The 16,481-nt window shown below is 36.2% G+C and overlaps 1 protein-coding gene and 1 pseudogene across 1 annotated transcript; one reads left to right on the top strand and one right to left on the bottom strand.

Moving 5' to 3' along the window:
• LOC120185791 (expansin-A4-like) lies at positions 1-1,280 on the top strand. The gene is made up of 3 exons (XM_039189904.1): positions 1-240; positions 317-629; positions 718-1,280. The coding sequence occupies exons 1-3, from the start codon at positions 78-80 to the stop codon at positions 1,019-1,021; spliced, it is 780 nt and encodes a 259-aa protein (XP_039045835.1). The 5' UTR covers positions 1-77; the 3' UTR covers positions 1,022-1,280.
• A 225-nt stretch (positions 1,281-1,505) lies between these two features.
• LOC120185685 lies at positions 1,506-10,405 on the bottom strand (annotated as a pseudogene).
• Positions 10,406-16,481: the final 6,076 nt, after the last annotated feature.

The raw sequence follows: 16,481 nt of genomic DNA, 5'->3' as shown, positions 1-16,481 counted from the left end.
CCGCTTCGGATCCTCAAACCATTGCTACAATCAATAAGTTCAGCCGGTTGTTTGAGCTATAGCTATCTCTCACTCAAATGGCCACCAAAACGATAACATTGCAACTATTTCCCCTTTTCTTCTTCTGCTTGTTTCTTGTCTGCAACTGCAGATTCGAGGGCGTTAATGGAGATGACAATGGCGGCTGGCAAACTGCACATGCCACCTTCTACGGTGGTGCTGATGCTACCGGCACGATGGGTGAGTTTCAAACTTTCACTCTACATAAAAAATGGAACTTCTGTGTTATACATGTAATTTGTGATGTTTGTTTTAGGGGGAGCTTGTGGTTATGGGAACTTGTATAGTCAAGGGTATGGAACGAGCACAGCAGCTTTGAGCACTTCACTTTTCAACAATGGCCTGAGCTGTGGTTCCTGCTACGAGCTCCGGTGCAATGATGCTCCTAAATGGTGTTTTACTCGAACCATAACCGTGACCGCCACCAACTTTTGCCCCCCTAACTATGCTTTATCAAGTGACAATGGTGGTTGGTGCAATCCCCCCCGAGAACACTTTGATTTGGCCGAACCAGCTTTCTTGCAGATTGCCGAATATCGAGCTGGAATCGTACCTGTTCTCTACAGAAGGTCATAAACCACAATTCAGCTCGATTCAAATCATCACTCACTCATTATATCTTCAACCATACTTTAGTGTTCTTTTAACCTTTTGCAGGGTCTCATGTGTGAAGAAAGGAGGCATACGATACACCATTAATGGGCATTCATACTTCAACCTAGTTCTGATAACAAACGTCGCAGGTGCTGGGGATATAAAGTCGGTGTCGATCAAGGGTTCGAAGACGGGGTGGCTACCGATGTCGAGAAACTGGGGCCAAAACTGGCAGAGCAATGCCTACCTGAATGGCCAAAGCCTGTCTTTCAAAGTCACAGACAGCGATGGCAGGACCATCACAAACTACAATGTGGTGCCTGGTGGATGGCAATTCGGACAAACATTTGAAGGAGGCCAATTTTAAGACAAATTCAATTGAAAAATTACTTGTATAAGGTCACACGAGAGTTTTATGCATAGGTAGCAAGGTGGCTCCCGCTGGCTTTGTGTGAAATAAGCGAGCAAGTGCCATATATATATACATTTATACATTTCAATGTATGCATAGTGCCCTCCAACTACTAAGTTTGGATTTTGGAGGGAATATCCATAAGATAATGTCTGAAATTTGTTTGTTGATTGACCATAATTTTTAAGGATTAATATCCTTTATAATTTTTAAATAATTGGTGATTTCTTATTGTAAATGTTTTTCAGACCAATCAGATATCATCCAAGCATGAAAATTGAGCTAATAGTTAGTTGATTAACAAGCCTAATGAACGGTTCAAGCTTTTATCTCGAATCGAACTAAACTTAATAGGTACCACCTACTCGAACCAAACTCTCATCAAAGCACAATACTTTACAAACATGAACACAATGTACATGCCAAAAAAGAATTTGTTGCAAAACCTTGGCGAGGTTCAATAATTTAGCAAGGAGTATTTCACTCTCAAAACAATTTTGCCTTTCTCAACACCAAGCTTTCCACCAGTAACTAACCAATGACCGGGTGGATCTTGCGGCCCTTTGCTCATCTCAGACATATCGACGAATTTTGCCAACTTGTTTGAATTGTTTTCTTGTGTGGCCATACCCGAGTCCCCGGAGTTGGTAATACCCGTAGTAGCAACGACCTTCTTTGATTTCTTGTTTGGAGTGTGTCCCCCAAAGATCTTCGTATTGTGCAGCTAGGAACCTTAGAATACAAGAGCTTCATGTACAAGACATTTCTCGACCCGAAATCCCAGACTTCAAGTTGTGCTCCCGTGACAATGTAGATGCCAGAGAGGTCGACTATAAAGGTTTCAGGGTTTTCAACATGTGCAGTACTAACATGAGAGAAGTTCTTCCATTTCACAGGTTCAAACCATCTGCTGTCTTGCTCCTCAGGTCCCAGCCACTTGGGAGCGCCAATTGCTACACGCGTGTCCCAGTGTGGAAGCAGGATCTTTGGAAGAGAAGCTTTGTGTTGAAGATGAATACTCAGACGACTCTTCTTGATCCCTTTGTAACCGCAAGCCTGTCAGCGGCTTACGCCCAACTGAGATCTGCATTTACATTGAGCCCAGATTAAATCCAAAAATTTCTTGCAATGATTTATTTCACAATTCCCCAGTAACTTTCATGGGGTTGTTTATAATGAATGCCCTATGACCAGAAACTCCAGAATCATAACAATGATGTTTGATCGGTTCATAGGCTGCAAAACCATGCATGAAGTTTTTATATGAAAAGTCAAGTTGCAAAAGCCTATACCTGCTCTTGGCTGACATAAAGCTTTTGGCCCATCATGCTGAATTACAAAGATGGGCAGATAGGCTCCTTCCTCTGATGGCCAGGAATCTTATCCTGTACAAGAGCCCATATCCTAGGAATTTGAAACTCCAGAAAATATCGCAGTTCTTCAATTGGAGGCTTGTCTGCCGACAATCAGAGCAAATAATCCAGTTAGTACAAAGAATTTGTTGAAAGAAAAGATTGTATTCAATTAACTACAAAGAAGTAGCTGTATTACATTCAAGATGGAGACTGATAGCTCGAGCCACATGCTCCTTTCCAGCTACACCATCAAGCATAGCCGTTATAGGATAGAAAGTCATTTCAATGACATCAGGAGAGGACCGGCAGTTTTCGCCCACCGGGCGTGGTTTTGTTCCAGATCATCTCCTCCCCTTCTCCGAAAAATGAAAGTAAAATCCTACAACAATAAGAATTCCAGAAAATGGGATCAAGGCTTCATAGAAAAAGAAACACTAAAGCAAATATTTCGTAGTAGAAAGCAAATAAGCTTGCTCCATCAATCACGCAAATAATTCTCTCACCAGGGGCCAGCTGCTATATGCTTGTTCTAACATTATAAACGGCTTGCACCAACAATCTAATCTTACAACAAGCCATGATAGAATATCATTTGGCAATAAAAACCAATAAAGTGTACATATTAGCCACTCCAGCATGCTCAGTAATGAGCAATGATTTCGTAATTGTTGGGGAAACCGGGTTATTTCTCACACGAACGTAATTTCAAAATTGACTTAAAATGTCAAGATCAAAACCACCAAAGGTTGCACAGCGGATAAACCTGTCAAACTATTGAATATTAAAACACAATGGAAAAAAACCCGAATAAAAAACAATAAAGGAGAGAATATGCCAAATTTACAAGGTTCGACGAGAATATCATCTACTCCTCGGGCACCACACTAGATGATACCTTCACTATCAACAAATATTACAACAAATGGAATTCTTTAGAAAGAATTCCCAAAGTGAGAGAATGAAGAAAACAAGAGGAAGAGAGAACTTGTTTCTAGAATGATTTCTAATGAAATACTTAGGCCTATTTATAGTTGAGTTTTAATGACTAAACTTATAAATAACCTAATATTTTAGGGATCAAAGATGAAAAATAAGTTGGCCACCTACCAAAGAATTTTCCAATAAGTTTGCCACCAACCAAGATGAATTTTTCAAATAAGTTGGCCACCAACCAATATGAAATTTCTAACTTGTCAAATTTAATTTCAAGCCAAAACATAACAAATCTCCACCTTAGCTTGAAATTACCAAGCCTACTCAACTTTTTCAACTCCCCACATTTCATGAAGCTCTTTTAATGTAGTGCCTCTAATTGCGCTCACAAACGCCATACACCCGAAGGTGCTCAAACTTTCAGGATGTTAATCAAGTTCAAACAATGATTGAACTTGATTACTGTTACCACCTTGGTCATTATATCTGCAGGATTTTCTGATGTTGCAATTTTCTGAAGTAGAATCTTTCCTTCTTCAAAGATCTCCCGCACAAAGTGATACCTCACGTCGATATGCTTAGTCTTTGAATGGTAGACTTGATTTTTCGCTAAGTGAATAGCGCTCTGACTGTCACAATAGAGACTAATGTGACTTTGAACAACTTCCAAGTCTTCCATCAACCTGTTAAGCCAAATTGCTTCCTTCACAGCTTTTGAAACTGCCATGTATTCTGCCTCTGTAGTAGACAAAGCCACCGTAAATTGCAAAGTAGACTTCCAACTTACTGGGGCTCTAGCAAGAGTAAACAAATACCCAGTAGTTGATCGAAGCTTATCCAAATCACCAGCACAGTCGGAATCAACATATCCAACCACACACTGACCAAGTGCTTCATCATGTTCAAAAACTAAACCAACATCCACGGTTTGTTGGAGATACCGTAGAATCCATTTCACAGCTTGTCAATGTCCTTCTCCATGATCATGCATGTACCTGCTCACAACTTCAACTGTTTGTAAAATGTCAGGACGCGTACACACCATTACATACATCAAGCTCCCAACTGCATTAGCATATGGAACTTTTGCCATATACTCTCGTTCTTCGTTAGTTTTAGGAGATAATTGAGAACTAAATTTCAAATGAGAAGCCAATGGGATACTTACATGTTTGGTATTTTCATTCATGCCTAAACATTATAATACATTTCTCAGATACTGTTTCTGTATTAAACAAAGCTTCCCTCTCTGTCTATCTTTGTTTATCTCCATACCAAAAATCTTTTTGGCCTCACCTAGATCTTTCATCTCAAACTCTTGATTCAACTGAGTCTTTAATTTGTCTATCTCCTTTTAACTCTTCGAAGCGATCAACATATCGTCAACGTACAAGAGAAGATAAATGAAAGATCCATCTTTGAGCTTTTGCAAATACACACTATGATCATATTTGCTTCTAGTGTACTTTTGCCTCCTCATAAAGTTATCAAATTGTACCACTGCCTCAGAGATTGCTTCAATCCATATAGCGATTTGTTCAGCTTACAAACCCATTTCTCACAACTACCATCTTTGTATCTTTCTGGCTGAGTCATATAGATCTCCTCTTCTAAATCACCATGCAAGAAAACCGTCTTTGCATCAAGTTGAGCTAGCTCCAAATTCAACTGTGCTACCAAGGCCAACAATATTCTAATGGAGGAATGCTTCACAACAGGGGAAAATACTTAATTGTAGTCGATTCCCTCCGTTTGAGCGTAGCCTTTAGCTACCAACCGTGCTTTGTAGCGAACATCTTTCTTGCTATGAGATCCATCTTTCTTTGCAAATACCTACTTGCATCCAATTGCTCTTTTACCTTTCGGTAATTGTGTCAGTTTCCAAGTGTTGTTCTTTTGGAGAGATTGTATTTTTTCATCCATGACACTTTTTTACTTATCACTTTCCAAGCTTTGTATTGCTTCTTGGTAAGTAATAGGGATATCATCATCAACAACTAGAAGAGCATAGGCCACCATATCAACAAATCGAGCAAGTCTACGAATTTCTCTCATTGGCCTTGTAACTGCAAGTGGTTCTGGTGTCTCCAATGGTTCTTGGGTTTGAACCTCTTCATTTTCTGATTCTTCTATTAGAGTTGAAGAATCAGCTGCATCAACTTCTGGGATCATCGTCTGCTGAAACTCCACCTGTTTTGGAGTATGCTCCACATGCTGCGGAGTACTACTTGTCTGGACAGCTTCATTTGTTACCTTCTTTACTAGGTCAGATTCATCAAAGGTAACATCTCTGTTACAAATTATCTTCTTGGTGTCTAAACACCAAAGGCGGAATCCCTTCACTCCATGGGTGATTCCCATAAAGAGAGTCTTTTTTGCTCTCGGATCAAGCTTTGATTCCTTCACATGATAATAAGTAGTGGATTCAAATACATGTAAGGAATCATAATCAGTAGCAGGTTTTTCAGACCATACCTCCAATGGTGTTTTTCCTTCTATCGCTGATGACGGTAGACGATTGATGAGATTGCCAGCATATGTCACAGCCTCAGCCCAAAATGTCTTGCCTAACCCAGCATTAGACAACATACATCAAACTTTCTCTAATAGTGTTCGATTCATACGCTCTGCCACCCCATTATGTTATAGTGTATTTCTAGCAGTGAAGTGTCGAACAATATCATACTCTTGGAAAACGTCAAAGAATGTGTCACTTTTATATTCCCCTTCATTGTCCATCCTAAGACGTTTGATCTCTCTACCAATCTGGTTCTCGATCATATTTTTTCATTTCAGGAAAATTCGAAGCACTTCATCTTTAGACTTCATCGGATACACCCAAACTCTTCTGGAAAAGTCATCTACAAAAGTTACAAAATAATTGTTTCCTCCCAAAGACGATGTCTTTGAAGGACCCCATACGTTTGAGTGAATATAATCCGCAATACCTTTTGTATTATGTATAGTGGTGCCAAACTTTACTCTCTTCTGATTTCCCAGAACACAGTGCTCGCAAAAGTTCAATTTGCAAGCCTTTGCACCTGTCAACAATCATTTCTTTGCCAGAATTTGCAAGGATTTCTCTCCAGCATGTCTCAACCGCATATGCCACAACTGGGTTACGTCCAAATCATCACCTCTGGAAGTTGTTGCAACTGCTCCAATAATTGTACTACCTTGGTAGTAATACAAATTATTTTTCCTGACGCCCTTCATCATTATAAGTGCGCCATATGTGACTTTTAAAAATCCATCTCTCATATTGACACTGAGCCTTTGGATTCCAAGGCTCCCAACGAGATGAGATTTTTCTTCAAACTGAGCACGTATCGGACATCCGTCAGAACTCTGGTTGATCCATCTTGATTCTTCAATCGAATTGAACCTATCCCAACAGTTTTACAAGCATTGTCATTGCTCATATAAACAACTCATGCATTTAGTTCTACTAAATCGGAGAACCACTCCCGATTAGGGGACATATGATAGGTGCAACCTGAATCTAATATCCATTCATCTGAATGGAATGTTGTTGATGAAGCAACCAATGATATGTCAGAGTCATTTGCATCATGCTCTGCAACACATGCATCTAGAGAAACTTTTTCTTTCTTCTTCAGCTTCGGACAATCTTTCTTCCAATGGTCTTTCTCATGACAAAAGACACATTATCTTTTCCCAGTCTGGACTTCGACTTTGATCTCCCTCTCCACTTTGACTTTTGACTTTTCAAGCGACCTCTTGCCACCATGACCTTCGCTGCTTCGTACTTGCTCTCCTTCTTGGTTTTCTTCCTGAGCTCATAACTATACAAAGCAACAGTTATATCTTTAAGGGTAACATTATCCTTACCATGAAGTAATTTTGTCTCAAGGTGCTCAAATTCATCTGGAAGAGATGACAACAACATCAAAGCCAAATCTTCATCTTTGAAGGTTTCATCCATGCTCAATAAGTCTGCCACTAGCTCATTGAACGCAGTGATGTGTTCATTCATACTGGTGTCTGGTTGATAATCAAATCTGAATAATCTTTTCTTCATGTGGAGATGATTCTGAGAGATTTTCTTTAGGAATTTTTCCTCCAATGCTTTCCACATCGTACTTGCAGAAGTCTCGTTCTTGTAGCCATACTTCTTCTCCCTAGAAAGACAAGATCGAATCGTGTTGCACGCCAAACGATTGATTGTTCCACATTCTTTCTCCTCCATATATTCGGGTTTTTCTTCCTCAATGGCGATGTCTAGACCTTGTTAGAATAAAGTGTCTCCTCGCCTTGCCACATGCCAAAATGACTGGATCCATCGAACAACTCCACCGAGAAATTTGCATTTGACATCACCCTCCTCACCGGTCCAGATGAAGACCTTGATGTCTCAACTGATCCGTATTTTGGCATTTTAATTCTAACGAACAATATTCAATATCACGAACTGTATCTTTTCAGCAACGGAACCACCAGGATAACCTTAATCGAAGCTCAGATGCCAATTGTTGGGGAAACCGGGTTATTTCCCACACGAACGTAGTTTCAAAATTGACCTAAAATGTCAAGATCAAAACCACCAAAAGTTGCACAGCGGATAAACCTGTCAAACTATTGAATATTGAAACACAATGGAAAAATACCGAATAAAAAACAATAAATGAGATAACACCAAATTTACGAGATTCGACGAGAATATCGTCTACTCCTCGGGCATCACACCGGATGATAACTTCACTATCAACAAATATTATAAAAAATGAAATTCTTTAGAGTTCCCAAAGTGAGAGAATTGAGAAAACAAGAGGAAAAGAGAACTTGTTTTTGGAATGATTTCTAATGAAATACTTAGGCCTATTTATAGTTGAGTTTTAAGGACTAAACTTATAAATAACCTAATATTTTAGGGATCAAAGATGAAAAATAAGTTGGTCACCTACAAAAGAATTTTCAAATAAGTTGATCACCAACCAAGATGAAATTTCCAACTTGTCAAACTTAATTTCAAGCCAAAACATAACAATAATAGTTCAATACATCGCAATGGGAACATTTTAAGAGGAATGGTTACAACGGCCAGATGTCCAAACTAACCATGGCCTACTATACAATGTTGGCTATCTGGATCTGATTCAATAATGGGAAAAACAGTAAATGCACCATCCACTCCGATGAAACCAATCATGAAGCTATCACATTCAATGAATCATTGCCAAAAACAAACCGTGAGTACAAACTAACATGTCTTATAAAAGAGTTTCAGACAAATAGTGCAGGCAAATACAATTGTGGTTGGCAGTTAAATTATTTTCAGTCGTGAATCTCAAAATAAATAACAATCACCCCCTGGTTCTTAATATCCTACATGCTAAATCGCTTATGTGTACGAAGAACAATGCAAAATTTCTTTTCCAAATTAGATTTCTCAACTTTATGACCCCAAGGGCACAGAATATAACAAAATGGCATCCCGATCATAGCATATTCAAATTGATTTCCACTAATAAAATGTCATGACATCTTAATACCTCTTTCTCATATAGAGATGGCGCAGTGGTAGGCTGAGGGTATATCTCTTGACTGTTGAATATGCCAGAATCAAGACCCTACAAAACTCCAATATTATGTCAGCAAAGGTCAAGAAAATAAGAAAACCGAAGGATGGAAAAATATGAAAGAAAAAGTGGAACTAGCCTTATCCTTCAATTTGATTTAACCTGAACTTGTAAGGCTTTCTCTGTCGGAGAATCTCAGGTTTCCAATACCCTGGACATAGCTTTTCAAATACTTGGTTGACAAAGGTGATGTATGATGTTGTTTGACGTATATCACATCTTTACCACCAATAGTTACTGAAGTAATAACATGAGTCCCAAAACTTTCAATGAAACTGTCAAATAAAGCAGAATTAGGAACTTAACCTATAAGAGAAGTTTCATTTAACAACAAATGTTCATACCTTGCTAAGTTCGATGGTTCCCAAGATGTCGGGACAGCCTGTTTAACATTTTCTTGCAATGATGATGGGGTCTTTGTAAGCTGAAACTTGGCAACTGGAATGTAAAATCCATCCATAGCAAGTGTCTTTGTCATTGCAGTATCAGTAGTCGTTGAACCAGTAAAGCTAAATGCAGAATTAAAACTACCAAGCGGAAAACCACCAGGGACATCAGCTTTTATGTTAAAATACTCCACCATCTGAAATTGGAAGTTAAGAATAGCAAATTAGAATAGGTTAAAGCAACACAAATCATGTTCAAAGAAATAAGAGTAAAACAAATAATACGAAATAAATTGTTTAGGTAATAATATTAAGATCAGAAACATTAGTTATGCTAATGCTATAATTCATCATTGATCAGAGTGCAGTTAGCAATTCAATCAGCATTCTCTCTGTCTCTTACAACTAATTAGGTCCATCGTAATCAAATTCAACACTCTTATGTATGTTCTTATGTCACCCTAACTATTTTATGGAAGCAGTTAATCACTTAAAACCAAATTTGGACACTAGCAATCAGACATGAGTCCATGACCTTGAGCATTTTGGTAGGAGATAACTAGAAGGGCAAACAGAATCAGTTGCTAGAGATTTTTTGGTTCACAATTGACACCAATGGATAATTGTACTTCATCAAATAAGTCCTTAAAAAGCTCATGCATGAGAAAAAACTAAACCATGATAAATTAGAGGGAAGAAGGCATAGCCTCAAGATATTTTGACTACAATAGAAACAAGTTTTGAATCTGAACGAACCCCCTTGCATAATTTATGAATAAAACACCAGAACATTACCTCATGGAAGTTGCAGACCCCAGAACTATGACAGCCAAAAGGCTCCGAGGAGTTTTTGATATCTCTAGAAATATTTGGCAAAACAGTTTGATTATCCAGGTAGATATCCCTACCATGTTCATCATCGATTTCAACTATCCTAGAACCTGTCACGCCTTTACAATACAGTAACTTCGTATCGAAGTTAACATCAAATCCCCTCCCTAATGCCTGCACAGCGTTCATTGCAGTGTGCAGGGCAGCTGTATTGTCATTTCCAGTTTCCCCCATTTTCTCATAACCAGAATTCCAGTTTCAATTCCCCTTCAGAATCCAGTCTTTTCCTTGATCACTAATACCCAGTTCACCAAATAAGCTCAGCTCAAAAATCCAATTCCCAGTTCTACAGGATTCCAAGGAAACCGAATGAATTGTGAAGATAGAATAGAGGTGGAGAAAAGAAGGATATGGGCTGATAGTCAAAACCACGAGGTTATTTGCTAGAGAATCAAGAATTCAACTTGGTATTTTGAAAGGTTCTAATATACAGCTTATCAACCCGATGGTTTCTCTTGAAATTCTCTCTTTTATTCTCGTTTGTTGTGTTAAAAAAAAGAGAGAAAAACAAATAAAACCCCGACCTTTGTGATGTCGTCCCAATTCCAAAAAGTCATTGACTTTCTCTCTCGAAAGTCTTTTTTTTTCACCAAATAAAATTTTCCATGAGTTCTTAACCGTTCATTCTTCTAGACTCAGTCTCGGAAAGAAAGGAAATTACCTAAACAACTCTCACCTAAAATTTCCTCTTTGGGATTCCTAATAAAAAAAAAGGGGGAAACAAAAATTTAGTTTGGTTTTTGGTAAAGTTAAAGACACAGTAACATACAAACACAAGAAGCTTACTTTTCCGCATGAACTGCTGCAAAGACCAAAGACAAGACTTTGCTTTTAGTCTATAGATATATGTTCTTCGTCCCCTCCGATGATTCTAGTTTTTTCATTTGCCATTACTTTTTGTACGTTGCATCAAGTGATACTTAATGGTCCACTTTGCATGGTCTTATTTTTTTTTAAATGCTAGTTTTATTAAAAATATAAAATATTTGAAATTATAATGAAGATTTATCGGTACAACCGTAAACATAAATTAAATAATAATTAAGATATTTTTCTATAACCAATGCTCAAACAAAATAAAGATACGAATAAATCTGACTGTATCGACAAACGAACCATAAAAGGGTATAAAACTATTGAAGATCAACGACAAATCACAAATCAAAGTCAAGCGACGTAAGAAAACTATCAACGAATGCAAAACCTGTATCTAAATCAATACAATGGTCCAAAACAGGGAAGATGACTAGCATGATAACAAATAAATCAGTCATTGCAATACCAAATCTAACCTGAGAAAAAAATGAAAACAAAGATAAAAAATCATAAACTACGAAAAAGACATAGAAAAACGTGTCAAAAAAATAGAGATAAACGTTTCATAAAAGCATAAAACTAAAATAGTAACACTCGAATCGATATTGAAAATAGTAATATCTCTTCGTTTTGGTTGGAGTAATAAATGAATGCTTTAAGACGTAAGAGGTCATTTATTCTCGATTGGAAATAATTAGATATTATCGTTTTCTCTCGAATTAATATTGATTTTTAAGACGGAATAGTGATATCTCTTCATTTCGATTAGAGTAATAAATTACTGCTTTAAGGCATGAGAGGTCATTTATTCTCGATTAGAAATCATTGGATATTATTGTTTTCACTCGAATAAATATTGAATTTTAAGACGAAATAGTGATATATCTTCATTTCAATTGGAGTAATAAATGATTGCTTTAAAGCATGAGAGTTCATTTATTCTCGATCGGAAATAATTAGATATTATCATTTTCTCTCTTAGAATTATTTTGGTGTTGTTATTTTTTTATTTTGGTGTTGTGGGGGTGTTAATCATTCCCCACACGTAACCAACTCCCGAACTCAAATTTTGATAACGCAGACCGCAAATTTGTTGTTTTAATTAATATTATTTTTTATTAAAATGACAAATACTTTTTGGGTGCCCAATCACACCCTAATCAAAGATTGGTGGTGACTCCTTGAACCACGTTTTATCATTTATCGATCATCAAATTGTTCGAAAATGAGTCCTTTTCAAAAACTGTTTCGACAACAATGATGAATTAAAAGTGATTCTAATTTTTAAATGTTGATTATTAAATAATTGTGATTGATCTAAAAGTCCATTGTATGTTGCATTGAGAGTCGTAGGTACATTTGACATGCCATTAAGTTGAGTAAATTCAAGTTAAGTTATGGTACATTCATGTACATTATGATTAGCACCGTTGGTGCATATGTTATGATTTGCACTTGGAGTGCATCTTATGATGATTATATGATTGACACCGTGAAGTGCATAGTGTGCACCTTATCGCGTACCTTGTATTTCTCTTAAATATGCACTGAGCTATGAAAATGAAATATGAAAGTTATTAAATATGTCATATTCGCATGAATTATGATATGATTATTTTATCTGCTAATGTTTATTATGATTTGGATAAAATCATGGGATGATATAAATTTTCAGGTTTATGATGAAGAAATTGGCTTGAATAAGTCGGTTTGAAAGTTTAATGTTTTATTTAAATTATTTTTATGTTTTATCGTATTTATGATAATTTTATGTCTTATCTCACCTTAGCTTATTACTGGTCACTAAGTTATATTTAGTGTGTGATGATTTCCATGCGTAGGTTCAGATAAATAATAGAACGTGCAATGAAGAGCCTCCCGAGCAACTTTTTGGAGATCATATGTACTATTAGTATCTATAACATCCCAAATACAGGGCTAGTGACTAAAATGCAAATTTTGAAAACTTTGTGCTCAATTTTGAAATAAGTTAAAAGTTTATGGATTTAATTGAAAATTATGTGAATATGATTGATTAGTAAATATGGAAAGAAAAAAGGGTAAAATGGTCATTTGGCAAGAAAATTTTTTATCTTTCATTTGTGGGCTATAAAACACGTGGGGATTAGGAGGAAAAATGAAAAGAAAAGTCTGGAGAATGGGTGGAGCTATCTTCTTCTTCTCGTGTCACTATGAATAAGGTAAGTTGGTCTCAAGTTAAGATTTCCTTTCATTTTTAAGTTGGTTTTGATTATAGAGATGATAGAAAAGCTTAAGTGAGGCTTTAGATTACTTAAAACTTAAAGAATGATAAGTTATGGAATATTGAATATAAAGAGTTTTTAAGTGAATTGTTGAAAAAAATGTTGTTAATGGATTTAGAAGTCATATTTGACTTGTCAAAGGTATAATTAAGAAGTATAGAGTGATAGAAATGAATTTGGAACATGTTGATTTATTGGCTTAATTATTGAATTCAAATATGTATTAGGGATATTGGATATTAGGACGAGTTAAAGTGATCTAATTTGATTAGAATAAGTGTAACATCCTCAATACCGGGTTAGTGACTAAATTGTAAGTCTCAGAATTTGGTAGTTAAAATAAAATGAATGAATAGTATAAAGATTTATATGTAAATTATTGTGTATGATGGAATTGAAAGGAAGAAGGAATGGAAGGACAATAGAGTAATTGCAATGAAAAATAATTAAAGAAGGGATAAGTGTGTATATAAGGATACACGTGGGTGGAAAGGGAGAAAACACCCAAGACTTCCAGAGTTCTCTTCTTCTTCTTTTTTCCTTGTGCATGTGGACCAAAGCAAAGGTAAGATTTCTGATTATTGAGTTTCTTGTTAAATTTAATATTGGGTTTTGATTATTAGATGATAACTAAGCTTAAAGAAAGCTTAAGTTATATTAACATCAAATGATGATGGAGTTAAGAGAGATTTAAGATTTGAAGTTCTTAAATGAAATCTTGGAATAGAGTTCATAACTAGAATTGAAAGTTAAATTTGACTTGTTATCAATCTAGTTAAGATATACAAAGTGTTAAAAGTGGAATTCAAACATGTTGAATTATTGATGTAATTCTTGAATTTCATATGAATGATAGAATTGGAGGTTTAAGATGAAATAAATGAGTATAAATTGGTTTAAGGATGTGTACTATAGTTAAGAATGAAAAAGAGGATTAAACATGAAGGATTTAATCCAAAATGAATGAATTTTCGGGTTCAAAAAGAGGATTCTGGGCAGAGTGCATCGATGCATCAAGGTTAAAACCCAGAAAGTGTTTGAAGGTGTATCGATGCACTGGTAGTGCATCGATGCACTCTTTTAAAATAAAAATATCGAATGCAATTAGTGCATCGATGCATAAGGCATGCATCGATGCATTCCATTAATAATAAAACATTGAATGCATTTTATGCACCGATGCACAAGTAGTGCATCGATGCATACCTTCATTAAAAGAGGAAATTGACATTTATCTTAATCTAAAGAGTGAACCATTAGAGTATATTAGCTATAATACTGATATAGATCCATGTGTGATTATGTAGATACTAAAAGTAAGCTTATTCCGGAATGATCAAAGGATTAGAATCTAATCAAAGCAAAGCTAAGGTGAGTGCATACTATATTTATAGTATAATGGAATAAGACTTGTGATAAGTCTAATTCCTATATTGATTTTTATAGTACAATAGTTGTGAACATGCATACATGATAATTATTGTAATACATGCATAAGGCATATATATGTTCATGTGATTGGATAAATGATGTATATATATGAATAGATTCAAATACACATGTGATATGATATGTGATATGAGAACGTGACTTGAGCTACATGATCACAAGAGAAATGACATGAGCTACATGATCACAAGAGAAATGACATGAACTACATGATCACAAGAGAAATGACATGAGTACATGAACATATGAAATATAAGAATAATGCTCATAGTATACGATATGAGAGCTATAGGTGTAATTGGCATGCAAAGAGTCGAGGGTATAATAGTCTTTCGGGACGTAGTCCTTCGGGATGTAGTGGTCCTACGGGACATATATGACAGTCCTTCGGAACGAATATTGAACTAAGGTTCGGTGCCCCATGAGGGAATTGATACAAGCTGTGGTGACAGCATTAGTGCACAACCTCAATACACTCACATACCTCTATTCTCAATAATATACATGGGCAATTGAAATACAAAGTAAAGTGAAAGTGGTACAAGAAGGTAAGTTTTGTACATGCATGATATGATTATATATGTTATTGTGTAATAGATACATGTATATTGAAATGTCATGAAGGAAATGGTAAGAATGCATATTCATGAAGATATTGTTGCATATTTATTTATTGCCTCACTAAGTCTATGACTTAGCGTGTAAGTGATTTACACGTAGGTACCAAGAAATAAGAAGATTCAGAATAGCAGTGGCACGGACAACAACATTACTAAGAAGTTAGATCAGAAGTAATTGACAAAGTATGTATTTTGTTGTGTATAAAGTGTTGGTATGTAATAAGTGGTTAATTACGAGTGCTCTGATCAATTTTGTATTAAGTGGTCTCTTTTATGTACATTAAAGTATTTTGTTTTAATGAAAGTTTTAAATTCCTGGGATTTTTCTTTAAGAATCAAAGTTTGAAAAGTCAATGTGACATCTCGGACTTGTATTCGGGTCGAATATGAGTTAGGGGTGTTACATTTAATGGTATCAGAGCTACGGTTTAGTCGATTCTCGGCATAAACCGGAGTCTAGAGTGTCTGATAATATATACATACCAACAAAATAGTAGAAACTTCTGATCTGATGGAATAGTAAGTATATTGTTTTTCTAATAGAAATATATGATTGTATTTTTATAGATGTCCAGACGAGGTAGTTCTAGGAATAAAGCGGGAGATGATAGACCCGTTGAAAGTAGTAATTCACCTGCCCTGGCCAGGCTGAGTGAAGAACAGACATCCTCTGGAATGCTTGTAAATGATCAAGATGTATTCTTTAGAACGTTAGATGTGGTATTGACGCGTTTCCAACCTCCTGTTACTTCAACTCCAAAAATGAATGTTGCGAAAGAGTTGAAGGGATTAGAAGCTCCAGAGTTTAGAGGGGAAACCGATAAAGGTCCTGTTACTGCGGACCTTTGGCTTAATGACGTGAAGGTCATGCTTACGGGACTTCATTGTTCCGATGCTGAGAAGCTGGATGGAGTAATTTCCTTGTTGAGAGGACAAGCAAGGATCTGGTGGACTAATGTTTCATTGAGAATGTCTAACGCCCAAGTAACTTGGTCATTGTTTTTAGAAGAATTCAAGCATAAGTACATCGGAGATCAATTTATTCGTCAAATGAAGCAAGATTTCATGAATTTGAAGCAATGAAATCACACTGTATATGAG

The sequence above is a fragment of the Hibiscus syriacus genome, unplaced genomic scaffold, assembly GCF_006381635.1.
Source record: "Hibiscus syriacus cultivar Baekdansim isolate YM2019G1 unplaced genomic scaffold, ASM638163v2 tig00113124_pilon, whole genome shotgun sequence".
Classification (NCBI taxonomy): domain Eukaryota; kingdom Viridiplantae; phylum Streptophyta; class Magnoliopsida; order Malvales; family Malvaceae; genus Hibiscus; species Hibiscus syriacus.
Note: the sequence above shows the minus strand (reverse complement) of the source record. Positions and strands in the feature narration are given on the sequence as shown.